General features: G+C 36.6%; 2 protein-coding genes across 2 annotated transcripts; one reads left to right on the top strand and one right to left on the bottom strand.

Moving 5' to 3' along the window:
* Positions 1-542: 542 nt before the first annotated feature.
* LOC139149960 (actin-related protein 2-B) lies at positions 543-13,018 on the bottom strand. The gene is made up of 9 exons (XM_070722050.1): positions 12,858-13,018; positions 12,367-12,477; positions 11,146-11,361; positions 9,212-9,284; positions 7,907-8,043; positions 7,069-7,154; positions 6,150-6,213; positions 5,466-5,744; positions 543-2,931 (listed from the first exon to the last, which is right to left on the bottom strand). The coding sequence occupies exons 1-9, from the start codon at positions 12,903-12,905 to the stop codon at positions 2,764-2,766; spliced, it is 1,182 nt and encodes a 393-aa protein (XP_070578151.1). The 5' UTR covers positions 12,906-13,018; the 3' UTR covers positions 543-2,763.
* A 182-nt stretch (positions 13,019-13,200) lies between these two features.
* LOC139149963 (neudesin-like) lies at positions 13,201-16,527 on the top strand. Its single transcript, XM_070722057.1, has 4 exons — positions 13,201-13,510; positions 14,665-14,725; positions 15,393-15,496; positions 15,881-16,527. Exons 1-4 carry the CDS (start codon positions 13,316-13,318, stop codon positions 16,010-16,012), a joined length of 492 nt encoding a protein of 163 aa, XP_070578158.1. The 5' UTR covers positions 13,201-13,315; the 3' UTR covers positions 16,013-16,527.

Raw genomic sequence — 16,527 nt, 5'->3', positions numbered from 1 at the left:
TGAGGCAGTTTGAATAGTCACCTTCATATTATTGAATAAAAATTGAAAAATTGGAAAGAAAGGCTGCAGAGGTACACAACTTGAAAGAATGGAACAGCTGTTAGATTTTGTAACCTCCACAGGAAGTTGTATCTTTAGGCGTTATTGCTTCCTTCAAAAAGTGATTTCATTAAACTGAATGAAACATGATCAGTGACAACCCATGAAAACTCTGGTCTCACACAACTATGATTGGATGGTGAAAAAGATGGCACATGACACAACTGGTGTCTTTGAAACACAGACATATTCAATCCATAAGTAGGGCACTACTACATAATTGTAAGGAGTAATTGATGGCAAATGCAATGACCTGTGTGTCATTCAAATATCTACATGCTGTATCCCCTACCCAGGGCTGCTGAAGACATTTGAAACACAAACCATATGGTACAGCAACACAACTTGTTTCTTAGAAACAAAAATTCACAGTAATAACACTGAAATATAGCAATGCTCACTCCTTAAATGTCTAAAAGAATAAAACAAATGAAACCTTTAACTCCAAGGTACAATGGTGTTTATTTCTCATGTTTTATTGATCACAGATTCAATTTGATGCTATGGTACAATACAGTTGAGAATTTCTGAAAAGAAGCACCAAGCACCTCATTGTTGAAAAAAAAATTACCATACATTGGTTTTTCACAATGTATCTATTCAAGAAGATGCACTGTATAGATACATACAAAACTTAAGGAGGAAACTACTACGGGTATATTACAGAAAGCTGTTTAAATAAAATAATTTTGTAAGACTGCGATACGATTGTGTGGTCCATTTTGATTTCCCTGGTATTATATTTCTAATTTAAGATCAAGCAGAGATAGAAAAGATTAACAGTTCACATTTGCTTCATGTTTAAACAGTATACTACATCAAGTGTATACAGATTTCGATACTTATTTCAGTGTTTTCAGAAATAATATTTTTCTGATCGAGAATGTAATTTGTCCACTCAAAGGAAAGTAGTTATCCTGTGCCAATGACACTCTCTATGAATTATCTGTAACAATGAGTCACTATAATATGCTTTTGACTGGTAATACATATTTTAAATGAATTCATTATTACATTTATGCACATGAATGATATTGTACCACGCTGCAAGGATAAGGTGGTGTCACTGCCAAGGTTCAGCAAACGCCACATTTGAGGAATTGAAGGGTCTTGCAGACGTTCATATTTCCCCCACCTCTGTTGAGTCTAGTCTTTTCTCTTGGATTAAAACAGCCGCTCTCCCTGCGTCTTCTACTGAGATGGACATTTCATTGCACTGCCAATGCTCTGCTTGAACAATAAGGCTGAGTAAGTAAAGGCCTTACAGGTGTGCTTCTCAGGATTCAAAGATGACGCATATGCACAACTGACTACTGGGCCAATATAAAAATCAGTAAATGGAATAATCCTACTGGAACTTTGAATTATGAAAAAGATAACAATCAATTTGATCATACCACCAGGAAGTTGCCCTTGTTAAAGTGGTTTTTCATATCAAACAGATAAAACCAAGTTACAGAGTTACATTTGGTCAACAGCTTACAAGTAATCAAACATGAATTCCACTACTTGATATAATGGGTAAAAGAACCGTATCATGAGCTAATCTTCTTGATTTCAAAATTCTGTATATAGGTTTATTTCTTTTCTAACAATTGTAATATTTTCAATTCGTTATTAATGACGGGATGGTAACCTGGCACTACCATTCTTTAACAAATCATCTCTTTAGGCCACAATCAGATAATTCAAACGAGAAATGAACTAGGATGTACTGGAAACAAACTCAATTGAAAGACATCTGCATATCATATCACAAAACGTGTATTGTTGAAAATGGCAAGGTTTTTGAATATTCTGAATATTCATGTATTTATGATAGCTGCTTGTTTGAAACTGATTTCGCCTCTGCACATAGTATTACAGTGTGATCAAACAAGACTTTTATTCTGTTCTCAGAAAAGAAATCTATTTAAAAAATTCTGGAATATTACTGGATCCATCCGTAAGTTTCTGATTTTGCACATAACCTTTGCTCAACTTGATGCTGTGTGATCAGAACAAAAAATACAACAATGAAGGGGTGAACCACGTCAAATAGGGGTTCACAAAAATACAAGAGAAATATGTAGACGAGATTTATACAAAATGTTAACTAACTTTGGCCTTCTGGCACAGTCTGAAACTCCAGATGTTCAACAAAGAATACATGGTGCCAGGATGATAACATCTGACTTCTGCTGTTGTGGATGTTTAACTCTGTGAATATGCATGCATTACAGAAACCTTGACTTTTGTAACAGTGATCCCTTTCATGCATTACCAGCACCTTGCTGATGGCTACTTCAAAATTCCTACCCGAGGAAACAATGCAAGCCCTCTCACTTGATCAATGCCACACAGAAATAGTGAAATACTGAGAGATGTGCATTCATACTGTGACTTGCTCCTGCCCTGGAAACCAAGAGGTTGCGTATACATAAACAGGAAAAAGGAAACAAAAACAATTTAGAAGAAGCAACTGCATCTGGCTCCATGATTTTTTTCCAAAAACAATTTACATTCTTTATAATTCTCTGTAAATAAAACTGACTTTTTACAATAACATTCTTCCTTTTAATTCCTACCAACTATTGACTATGGCTAGCAAAATACCTGGCAATTGTAAAAAAAAACACCCAACCTTCCCCCTATGGAAATCCCTCCCTCCCCTTCAGATTTTATTTATACTTTAACCCCCAGTTTTTCTAAAACTTTGATTCCTTTCTCCTGGTACTCCTCTCTGGACATCCAGAACGAATCTTTGTCTTTCATAATGTCAGCTAAAACGGCACCTCCAAGGAACACCATGTGTTTACGTCTCGGAGGGTCTTCTATTCTGATTTTGAATTTCTGAAACAAAAATGTGAGAACACGTTTTCTTGTAATTTAATGCATCCACCACTGCTTTGTGGCTGCTTATAGGCAACCTTTATTTGAATTGTCTCATACAAATATTCTTTCAGCAGCAGGATTTCCTTATTAGACATAGAATTACATTACCCTCAATGGGGCATTTATATTTGTATTTTCAATCATTTGTACTAAAATTAAAGGAACAAAGTCGGCCATTTTTCATGAATTTTGTTTGATGCGAGATACTACTTATATTGTTTGACATGTCAAAAGATACTGAACGAATGGGTGACCATGCATATATTTGATCCCGGTTTTAGACATGATCAATGAATCCATGGCGAAAATGAATTAATGGTCATGACCATTAATTCATTTTCACAATTGTTTTGTTTATCGTGTCTAAAACCAGGCTCGAATATGTTCATTCAGTATCTTTCAACATGTCAAACAATATAAGTAGTATCTCGCATCAAACAAAATTCATGAAAAATGGCTGACTTTGTCCCTTTAATGTATATTCAATTCTGGACATGATGCAGATATGATTACTCAATAAAATTGAGCACAATTGCTTTTGATCACATTCTTCAGTATGATTCACCAGCTTGTTTCATTCTCTGAAAACACACCGTTCTAATTTACTTGGATCACAAATCAAAGGAATAAACTACAAGCGACCTAGCGGCCGATATAGCTCCGCTGTGTTTATGTAGAGAATAACTATATTTGACACATGTTGATGAAGAAGGAGGAAATCTTTGATAGCTCAATGCAGTGGCCAGAAAAAAGTGGCTAAAATAAGCTGCAAAAATACACAATTGAAGATTTCATCATACTTTGAATATATCACATCGGATCATCCCTAGGAACATGTCAACCAAAGCTATCTGATGAGTAGTGTTTTGAGAATAAAATTTTCTGACCAAAAAATGGCAACAATTGCCCCCTAAAAATAAAAATTGCAGATTTCATCATAATTTCAAAAGATCAAATTGAGTTCATCTATAGAAACCTGTATACCAAATTTCAAAGCTGTTAGACCAGTACTTTTTGAGAAACACATATTTTGACCAAAAATGGGAAAAATTGCCACAAAATTCAAAATTGCAGATTTCATCATTATTTCAATAAATATCATGTAGTTCATCTATGGAAACCTGTATACCAAATTTCAAAGCTATCAGATGAGCAGTTGTTGAAATACACATTTTTTGACCTAAAATTGCAAAAATTGCCCCAAAAATACAAAATTACAGATTTCAGGAGAAATTAAATATATATTACTTAGCTCATCTGTAGGAACCTGTATACCAAATTTCAAAGCTATCAGACCAGTACTTTTTGAGAAACACGTTTTTTGACCAAAAATAGCAAAATTGCCCCAAAATTACAAAATCGCAGATTTCATCATAATTTCTACAAATATCATTAAGGTGATCTGTAGGAACCTGTATACTAAATTGCAAAGCTATCAGATGAGTACTTTTGGAAATACACATTTTTTGACCAAAAATGGCAAAAATTGCCCCAAAAATACAAAATTGCAGATTTCATCATAATTTCAATACATATCATTTAGTTCATGTGTAGGAACCTCTATACCAAATTTCAAAGCTATCAGATGAGTAGTTTTGGCAATACACATTTTTGACCAAAAATGGCAAAAATTGCCCAAAAATACAAAATTACAGATTTCATCAGAAATTCAATATATATTACTAAGTGCATCTATAGAAACCTGTATACCAAATTTCAAAACTATCAGACCAGTACTTTTTGAGAAATACATTTTTTGACCAAAAATGGCAAAAATTGCCTTAAAAATGCAAATTTGCATATTTCTTCACAATTTGAACAAATCTTAAATAGATCATCCCTAGGGACATATGTACCAAATTTCAAAGCTATCTGACCGGTAGTTTTGAAGAAGAAGATTTTTAAAGATTTTTTTACCAAAAATGACAAAAATTGCCTTAAAAATACAAATATGCAAATTTCACCACGATTTGAAGAAATCTGACTGAAGTCACCATAAGTAAACTGCATATTAAATTTCAAAGCAATCGGACAAGCGGTTTGAGAAAAGAAGATTTTTTACCAAAAACACCAAAAAATGCCCCAAAAATACAAATATGCAAATTTCACCACGATTTGAACAAACTTAAGTGAGGTCACCCCAAGTGAACCGCATATAAAATTTCAAAGCAATTGGACTTGCGGTTTCAGAGGAGAAGGCAATTGTTGACGGACGACGACGACGACGACGGACGACGGACGACGGACGACGGACGACGACGGAAATCAACCTATTTGATAAGCTCCGCGTCGCTGACAGCGGAGCTAAAAGTACATTACACTGATGAGTTAGCTCTGAATTAGAAACTTGGACAGATACAATGGTACCTGTAAAACAAAACTAAACCCAGATACACATTACACATACAAACATGAGCCAAAGATGCATTTATGACTCCTACATAACTCATAAATAAAGCTATTTAATAATTTAATATGTAAAATCAACTTACGGAGAGTTTATCTGTGGCTCCTTTAAGCACCCTTTCCAGGTATAACTGTTTGATTTCTCTTTCAAGTCTGGACGGCAGACCGGGATACATGGTAGAACCACCTGACAGCACAATGTGTTTGTAAAATTCCGGCCTGGTATCTATGTCAGCTGCCTGAATAGTGTTGAAGAGCAATTCAGCCACTCCTACTCCTTCCACATTGATGAGATGAGGCTGAAAGAGAGCCTCTGGTGCTTCAAACCTTTCACCTCCGACCTTGATGACCCTGCCATCTGGTAGCTGTGTGGGGGACAGAGGGGAGAGACATTACACATCTGATCATTTCCATCTTTAAAATTTTTACTCACAAACTCAAGAGAGGTTTTCAAACCTCAAACACTGATTTGCAATTTAACTTCTTCAAATGTAACAAATCAACATTGTAAAACTGTCCATTTTCTTGTGTACCTCATCCTTTGATTAAAAAATATCAAAATGATACATGACATCTTACAACAATCTTATAATGAATATATAACAACATTCAAAGTTATGGCACTTTATTGTTCAGAAGTGCAGTATTAACATTTTTTAAGCAGTATTGCAGAGCCTTGTGCCTTTATTACTCTGAAACAACAATCACTGTTTAAGCTGGAGCACACTTTTAAAATATGCATTGGCTTCAAAGGAGTTGCAATCACTTACTGTGTAGGACTCAACTAGAACTGTCGTCTCTAGAGCCAACTTTTGTTCTTGTTCAACATCATACCTGCAACATAATAGCCACTATGAATTAGAGTCTTTTAAGAGTGGAACGCCTACCAATAGGCACTCATATGTGCACATTCTATGGCTAATTTGGTGATGACTGTTAAAAAGGACACAATTTTAGCTGTTATTTGCCTTCAGCTTACTGTTCTGTTAGAGGAATAGCTATGTAAATCTTTTTCATTCTTGAGCAGTTTGATTAAATTACAGCAGTGAGCTAAAGAGTGAAAGCTGGTAGGAATTCAGCAGTTTGATTAAATTACAGCAGTGAGCTAAAGAGTGAAAGCTGGTAGGAATTCAGAAGACCTTTGTTTCTAATCATATCATGACCTCTGACAGTAAACAACTTGTATCATGCTGTGGTATATATATCACATTGCATGGGATTGCTAACACTTGCATTTTACCAGGTTTTGTTGATGTTATTAAAAAGTAAAATTTTCAGCAAAACTGTTTTTTATTAGTTCTATCATACTGAAAGAGTATTCCCATTAACAAAGGACACATTGATTTGTATTTCGTCTACTAGCATTGTCATTTTCCAATATTCCCTTTGTTCTTCATGGAACTGAATATTGGATAAAAAATTGGATACACACATGGCTTTCTTCCCTACTGTTGTTGTAGTTCTACAAAAATCATGATGTTACATTTCTGAAAACCTGTCATCTGTGTAGAGATCCTGTTTACTTGTTTCAATACCAAGAGGAAGTATGCTGTCAGCATATAAAACCAAGAGACCAAGTTAGCAGTCTGTATATCACACATCTCTTATTAACTTCCTGATACACTGGTCTTGCTTTTACACACATGATGTTCAAATGTCTGGAAAACAGTGAATTACAGATGGACTTACGCAACGTAGCAAAGTTTTTCTTTCAGCATACGAACAGTTTCAAAATCAGCAGAGTGGTTGAATGCATAACCGTGAAGAAGGAGTAACTGTCAGGAAATAAAAAGAAGGTATAATGTAGTCTACTCTTATGCAAATTTCTCAATCAGTAATGTGTTGAGGCTGACAGGACTTGAAAAGTTTGAACACACACTGCATTGCAATGCTGACACATGATATATGCAAGAATGTGCAAAATCTATGTTATTCCCATCATGATTTCTGGAAGGCACACGGTAGATGACAGAACAAGAGGTTCAAATTCACCATGATGGACTCATGTGTTTGTCTGTTCAGCACTTCTTAGAGGATTATGTCGATGTAGCTTCTTCACAGTTGTGTCAGAAGACAATTCATCATCACAGACAGCAAACATGAGCAGACATCATGGTCGCTGAAACACCTAATGTTCAAGGTTTCCTTTCTGGGAGGTAATTTTGAAGGCTTGAAACAATTTAATGATACTGACTACTATTTAAAGATATTTTAATCCTTTGTTCTTTTCACAAGTAAATCGGAATATGTCTTTCTGATATTGTAGAATGCAGGATTTGTAAGCTGAATAATAACATAATGTCATCAGTGGAGAAATTGTGACATTTACCATGGTTTTCAATTTTCCTGTTTTGCAACAATCATTTGTCTACTGATGCTGGTATTCCTTTTTGGTATTGTACATAAAAACATGGGTACAGAATATCATGGAACACTGCACTTGGTTACACAACTCATGGCATAAGATAGACCCCAAGTTATTGTACCTGTCATGGCACTATTGCCATGACTGTCTGTTCTGACTCACTTTGATAAGGTACTTGGTGACGTCTCTCCCTGCAATATCTAGACGTTTTGTGAGATGGGGAAGAGCAAAACCTTCATAGACTGGACAGATGTGAGTCACACCATCTCCTGAATCTATCACTACACCAGTAAGCAGACCTAGAATAAGGGCAAATTACAATGACATTACAAATCCACTGCAAAGAGTCAAATGAACAATGCTCCTCACTAACTTTTCTGAGACATTGGCATTTACAAATGTTAGCTGGCAAACTTTTTTATAAACAGCTGAAGTAAACAGAAACAGAATGAAAAGTCTGTTAAAAGTTAAATGTTCCAGCAGTCACAATCCATCATTTTTTATGATGGCAAGCACAGGTCTTCAACTTGGTATATAAGACTCTTTGTTCAAATGTTGCTCACTAAAATATTCTACCCCTTCCAAATCTTTATGTAAGCCATATGTGCTGGACAAGGTCAAAATACTACTTCAGTTGGCCAATTATCCTATAGCTATTTGATTTGAAGTTTCTTGGTATACAAAAACAATCACACAATGCTTTGGTAATTCATGATCTACTGACCAATTGTTGCAAAATTTGAGAACAGTACTTCAGTGTCAAATCAGACTTTACATTGTATAGTACCGGGTACATGGCTCTAAATTAACAGTAGTCCCCGGTCCTAGAAAAACCAATCACTGCCTTGGTCTAACTTATTTCTGGCAGTGGTTGTCCAATGGAACTACCACTTATTGTTGTGTCATGGAATGAAACCATACTATACAGCTGAATTAGATGTGTTGGCTCTGAGCTTGCTAGTATGCTTTTCTGAATGTCAGTGATTGTATCTTGGTAAAATTTGAACAACAATGATCAATTGATCATCATCTGTAATATATTCATGTTAAATCTTCTTTGGCCATGAAGGACGATAAAAGATAGGATGTGGAGGATGGTGTACAGTTTGTCTCATATTCATTTGCTTAAACAAACAAGACAACTGATTGTTTTGTGGTAGAGTTTTAGTACAATTTGGGCTTGAAAGTGCTTTCCACCACTGTCATTGCGTTGCCTTACTGACTATGAAAACTACAGTAAATGGGAGATGATGTCAGAGTATGATACTCATCTCAGATTTTCAGACACAGGAATCATGTAAAATAAAATTAGATGTGCGGTTGGGGTAAAAGCTGACCACAAGACGTTTTCTTGGCAAAACTAATTTTTGGAAATGGTTGTCCACTTGGACTGTACCACATAAGTAAGTTAACTTCAAGGCCTGTAGTAAACTTTTAGTCATTTATTACATAGAAGTTGACACTAACCTTGTGCATAAAGTGTAAGTACAGCCTGAATAGCGATGTAACAGCCGGCAACCTGGTAATTTTCAAACATCATCTGAAATATTTCAAGAATATCAGAACATAATCAGAAAGCAAATCTCATTTACAGACTCGAAGTGCCAACTTGTCGAGGTCAATACCAAAGCGTACGATGTACGAAGACACAGAGTCCGCTATTTTGTGAATAACCTTATTATCATATGTCTTTTTAGTCCAATTTTAGCGTTTTGAGGATGCCAATTGCTCACTATGTCAGGTGGAACGTGTGTCAGACTGGGAACGCGTTCAGTGCATCCGCTAAGTGAACAGAACAAAACTTCAACCCATGCAGCACTATTCAAGTGGTCAACATTGTAGTTCACCAGCATAATTTCATAAAATTCACAGGTTTTGGACACACCATTATTCACAGCGTAACTTACTGAAAGTTTAAATGTGTGTTTTGCAAAAAATGTAAAATCTCGTTTTTCCCAATGTTGATATAAAGGTGTTATAAGGTCAAAGGCAGTGTTGCAGCCAGGACTTTTAAACCAGGGGACACTGTGTCCCGCTACTGTCTATTTTTGGGGACATTTTGTATATTTTGGGGACAACATAAACATCAGCAATCACTTTTCGTATCTCTTGGGCAGTTTTTCGGGAGGTGTAACTTGCATTCTCTCCGATCCGAAACTTATCCACAGTTTGAACGCCTTGCAATTTCAGGAATTTCAAGAAGTGATTCATATTTTCGTGTGGCAATGTCCTCCTTTGCCAACCAATAAACCGACTGCATTGCCGATATAATACCTTGATCGTTTTCTGACAGAGCTCGATTGACGGCGGTGTCGAAACAAGACGACTTCTTCAATTGCTTGCAAGTGATCACTACCGCGCATGAGGCGGTCTAATGTGTTGATGTACGGAAGTTTGCACATCCAGACTGTTCAGTAAACGTATTTTGCTTGCCAGTTTCAGGACAAATCTTGCAATGTATCTGTTTCTTTTCACTCTTGTATTCCAACCAGTTAGAATACTTTTCATTTTTCCTCCAACTCTGTTGAAACTTTCGTTCCGTGGTTTTCTTTTTCTTCGAATCTGGTGGATCGCACTGTGTCATGTGTTACAATCAGATCGCGTCGAGTGTGAGTCATCACCCTGGGCAACAGACGGTGTTTGATCGTCATTGCGATCGCGATCGGTTGACAAACTCCGAATTGGACTCGTGAAAAATGATGTAATTCGCTTTTGACGTCCTGCCATATTGAACTTGCCTACCGAAATGCCGTTCAACTGTCGATGCATGGCAATAGAATGGAATTTTCCGCGAACGAAAAGAAAATGCACTAGTCGTCAATCAAATTTGTATCATTTTGCAACTTATTTGTTTCACAAAACAAATGTCAAGCGGCCGGACTACGATTGAATTTTGCGGAAGTAATTGTAGCAGTATGCGGTATCTGCCGCCAATCAGAGCTCTGTCGGACTACAAATCAAAGCAAATTGTAATATCAAGTGTACGGTTTTAATTAGCTCTGAAAGTACGTAAATAAAAGCCTCGAAAGAAACATGCAAACAAAAGGTCGCCGTCAGTGTCAGATATTACTTGCAGACGACACCGTCACAAGGTGGCTCAAAAGTGCGCCCGAGGTGACCCGCAGGACGCAAGAATGCGGGACAACGGGTCTCGTTTGGGGGACATTGTCGCAAGGGCGCGTCCTGGCGGCAACACTGCTAAGGTCACATAATACCCAATAAAACCTAAAGTCATTGTACTCGAAATCAAAATTATTGGATTCCATGCACTCTGACATCAAAACTTACTACTGTACATCAAAACTCAATAGGTTACATACACAGGTGTACAATAATGTCCATAATTAGAGACAAATGATCTGTACAATTATCTGAATTGACAAAAAAGAAGAATAACTCACTTCAATCATCCTTTCTCTGTTCTTTGACGGGTTCATTGGTGGTTCTGTTAGGAGTATTTTGCATTCTTTTGGGTTAACATTGAGTTTCGACTCTCCAAATGTGTAATCCCACACATGTACCATGTCATCCCAATTACGAACAATTCCATTTTCCATTGGATAGACTACTTCAAGCATAGAACGCAGCTGACTAGCTTCATCTCCAACCATTAAATCCTGCAGGATGATCCAACAAGGGAAAAATTTGAGCATAACATCACTGATAGTCTGCCTAAGTTTGGCATCATCTGATAGGAAACAAAATTCTGAAAGGACCAACATCCATGGCCGCAAAAGGACCAACATCCACGGCAGAAAAAGGACCAACATCCACGGCAGAAAAAGGACCAACATCCATGGCAGAAACGAAACCAAGTTATCTTCTCCAGCTGCTGAATGGTATTCTTTATATTCTTTAGATCAAATACCTTTGGTTAAATCCAAATTTGCTTATATTTGGGAAATATCAGGATGTTAATATTGCAATTTACACAGACATAAACTAACTGATATCATAAAATGTCAGATTTCTGTTTCTATTTGACTAAAATTATTTAAAACTTGGTATTCTCTATGATGCCCAAATAATTCTTACACTGTTGATTAAGGCTGAGTTGTTTGAAATGGAGTATTACTAATAAATGTTGTTGTTGTGAACAAAGTTTAATGATGTAACTGAATATGCCTGCTTGGCTGGAGGATTTGGTCATTTCTGCAAACTACACTGCAGGTAAAACAAATTCACAGCTTTGGGCTCAGCAAATACATTTGGAAAATTGAAATTTCAATAACCAATGAAAATAACATATTTTGGGTCAAGTGACACTGCAACTTTGTCTGGTAGTCCCGTTAAGCACTGCCAACCGACTACTAGAAATTGTTTTGGTGCATGAGAAGCAAAACAAATGCACTTGTCCAGGTAAGAGAGGACTGGGTGCGTCTGGAAAAACTGTTCATCCCTGCAGAGTAGTTTGTAACTTAACCCTTTCACCAATATGGTTTTTCTCAAATCCATTGTTTTCTATGGTAAAGTTGGACCTGTACACAGGGAACTGGGGGTGAAAGGGTTAAACTATGCTCCAAAAGCTAATAAAGTTTAATTATTTATCAGGTGGTTCCCGTGTTGCAAGAAGCCCTACAGTACACCATTATAGTATTGGCATAACCAGGAAGTGGCCGTACCTTAACTTCTATGTCTCCAACTTTTTGGGTTGATCTCAAAATCGGTCTCCCGACCATTGATGGAAAGATGTGGGCTGGAAAGTTGGATCCGGCATATCCACACTTCACAAACTAGAACAGAAATAGCATGAATTTAACATAGCAGGTGAAGGCTGGGTCTGGGTGGGTGGGGATCGAAAGAAGTTTCATTCACTTCCTGTTTCGGTAAACGTACACGATTTTTTGCTAAATTCAACGATATAAGTTCGTTTTGGGACACTCCTTCATGCAAACCATCTTTTCGGTTTCTTGGAACAAAACTGCGACTTCGTATAAAGAACAGAAAAAGCAACTTTCTACAATCACGGCCGAGTGAGAATCCTATTCGATAACCTTTGAATATTGCAACTTCCTGTCAACATTCCAATAACATCATCTAGCTCTGTCTGTCTTTATAACGTTAAGAAACGCCATCGAATCACGATGATCATCCGACCTAAAAGAATATTTACCCCAGTTCCATTATCGCACACTATAACTTTTCTGCCTTGACTATCCATGGCAGATGATGATGGATGGTAGAACTCTCCGCGATCGTTCCACCGGCTAGTCTCCCAAGTCTTGTTCCGCCCTTCACTGTACTCTCAGTATATGGCGATGACGGCACATTTTTAGGAAACATCGAAATTTGACAAAAATTCACTGTATTTCTTCGTAATATTTTCAAATATTTCTAAATAATTTATACGTATGAAAATAGTGCTCAATTTAATAAATTTTACACAAAAATAAAGTTAATTGGTAAATTGATATTTTACTTGACGAATTTTGGACTACTATCGTTTGAGGCTCAGCTTGCGAGACTGTGTTAATGGGCGTGGAGCAAAATAACCTCTGATTGATCTAAAATCGCAACTTCCGTAAACATTAAGCCAATCATAACATTTGTAATATACGTGTAAGGAAAGCAATGATGGCAGCCTTCTGCAGCTGGTCGTCCGTGCTTGTTGTAGTAGTACTGTTTTTTACTGCTAGCATAAAACCTGGTGCCGCCGACGAGTCAGATACAAAGGATAAAAAAGCCAAAGGGCCTTCCCCTGATAGAATACGGGAACCATTGCGTATGTTCACTGATGAAGATCTTGCTAAGTATGATGGCTCCGTCGTAAGTAATCAAACTTTAAATCCCAGTGTGTGGAAGTCGACTTGGCAGTGGGCTGGGGGATAATGGTTTGAGTACAAGTATACCATCGCTACTAGTACTACCGCCGTGGTGTTCGTTACGCTAACAGTAGTTGGTTACGATTCGTAGCCCTGCCATGGCCTCTCCATTGGTGATGTTGTGTTCAGCCCCATTCCCCACTCCGACACAACCAGTGGTAGCCACAGTCCGGATCGTAGCAAACGGGACACAGATCACAGGCGCAGTAGGCATTCTGAGCGTCAAATTGTAATTAATTAATTAATTAATTAATTACTAATCAATCAATCAATCAATCAATCAGTCGATCAATTAATATATAATAATAATAATAATAATAATAATAATAATAATTTTTTGAGGATATCTAAGGCAAACTGTCTGCTAAATAATAACAACAATAATAATAATAATAATAATAATAATAATAATATTTTATTGCTTGCTTGTAAATATAGGAATTACATCACATATGTGACAATAAAAGTGTGATACATAATAAGATGACAGAACCCCATTACCCTGTGCAGATTTTGTCCCACCATGTTTTCATCCCATTGCTCCTTCATTTCAAACAAGAATTCATTCCACAAATAATGATTTCATGCAACCTTTAGTCTGAAACTATTCCTGACATGAATGAAGTTTTCCAAATGAGCAGTGGTCTGAATTGGGAAGCCTACAGAGGTAGCCTTTCTGATACCTTCATGCCTATCGTAAAGAAGTTTCAGGATAGCATAACTAGCAAGAACCAAGTCAAATAAAAATAAAATCATTTCTTGTGAAAGAACCCAAAACTTAACCCTAACTACTGGTAAGCAAAAGTTTTTCATGGAATTGGCTAAACTTTCAAGTAATGTAATACTAGTATAATAGATTTGGAAGGAAGTGATGTGGGATAAAATAGCACTTGGGGTAAAAATGGCTTACGATAAAGTGGCACAAGGGATGTAGTGGTTTTTGTGGTATTGAACAAAGTGGTTCTAGTAAGGAATGTCCAGGTTTAGTTGTATATTTAACCTGTATAGTATCTTTCAGTGAGCCTAATACTGGACATTGCATAACATAACATTGCATTGATACATAATGCTGCATGACATTTTCTACTTTTTTTTCAGCCTCGTTTACCAATATATCTAGCAGTGAAAGGAGTGGTGTTTGATGTCAGCTCAGCACCAGGTAATGTGCTTTAAGAACTGGCTGTATACGTATGTTTGCTTGCTTTTTAAAGTCTACTTCAGCAACACTGGAAGTACATCTGTGAAACAGAACATTGATACATGCTTGATAAGAAGCAGACAATAGGGATACATAGCAACTTCATACCTAATGTAATATAGAGCAAGTGTACTGATCTGTACAGATTTTTGTACAAAAACTAACAACCTATCTAGCATAGCCTGTCGACAGCAGTTGTTCCCTTTGCTTCTCTAATATAACAGTGAGAAGTCTGTTCAGCTTTAAGATTTTGCTGGGCTTGTGCCTTCGTCTCTCGTCTGAGGGGAATAGCATATGATACATACTTACTGTGTGGCACTTGCCATACTAGCTACATTGCTAATTTAGCACAAACAAAGCACATGGTACTTACAACAGTGTATCACTAGTGTTTCATTTTGTAAAAAGTGCAAGAGACTTTTTATTGAAGAGTTGCTGCAACTTTCTGTAAGTGATAAGCTCTAAATTGAAAAGACTAAAATATAACTTTTCTGTCATATTTAGTTGGCTTGAGTCTCCAACCTATAGTATTTTTGTATTTACAAGGTATATTCAGAACAATATTCATATGCATGTACTTCTTTTGCACTATACCTATATCTTTTTTTCCTTTTCAATGTATATTCAGAGTTTTATGGAAAGGATGCTCCTTACAATGCACTAACCGGCAAAGACTCAACTCGTGCAGTTGCCAAGATGTCTTTGGCACCAGAGGACTTGACAGCAGACGTGGTAAGCTAGATTTGACCACGACAAAACAGCAGCCAGTAGCTAGATTTGTCTGTAGCATGCATGGTTGGACCCTTGAACTAGCACACCAGTTATCATCGAAGAAGTAATAAATATTTTTTGGATACCAAGGTGTTAGAGATCTACAGTGTTGTTCTTGCATGTTATCAGAGGACTTGGTATACTGAAAGAATTTGAAGCAGACACAGTTTACGTGGGAAAGAATTTATGTTCAACTTACTGCAAAACCAGTTGCTTTGTGAGTGAATCAATATGAAGTGATGTTCATACTGTTCTACTTGTGATTTTGCACATGATACAGTACTGACTAAGAAAAGAGTGAAAGTTTACCACCGTCATTCTGCATGTACAATTTTTGTTTTGCAGACTGGTTTGACTGACAGCCAACTTGAAGATTTAGAAAATGTGTTTCAAAATACGTATAAGAAGAAATACCCAGTTGTAGGACACATGGCTTTTACAGTTGTCAGTAATGGCAGATCGCATACTGAACTTTGAGACGCAAAAACCTATACTTTCATATTTTTTTACACACTGTAGACCCTTCTTTTCAAATAGCAAATGATTTCAATTTGGAAATGGAAATTTGAAGATTCTGTATATATAAATTTGTGTACAATTAATATGGGGGAGAGTATTTCATGGTAAACGCATTGAGGAATGAAGAGAGCTGAGGCATTGTCACACAATCTGTATGCACTGGGATTCTCCAAACCTTGATTTAAAAAATAGAGTACAATGACTTTGATCCTGGTCCACTTTCTTTTGTATCGGTAGGTGTTGGCCAGGTAGTTTTGTATTCATTTTGTATGAATTCTTATCATTTGTGTTCAAATTATGAGACTATAGTGGATCCTGTAGTTCAAATTCCATATCTTCATATTCCCTCCATTTTTGATCAAAAACCTTTATTGAACAGTTTTGGGTTTTTATTTTGTATTGTAACCTTTTGTACGTTGAACACAGTAGGGAGTCCTTTTGAATAAATTAACAACTTGGAATACTTGTATAAA

Source organism: Ptychodera flava, chromosome 14 (assembly GCF_041260155.1).
Source record: "Ptychodera flava strain L36383 chromosome 14, AS_Pfla_20210202, whole genome shotgun sequence".
NCBI lineage: Eukaryota > Metazoa > Hemichordata > Enteropneusta > Ptychoderidae > Ptychodera > Ptychodera flava.
Note: the sequence above shows the minus strand (reverse complement) of the source record. Positions and strands in the feature narration are given on the sequence as shown.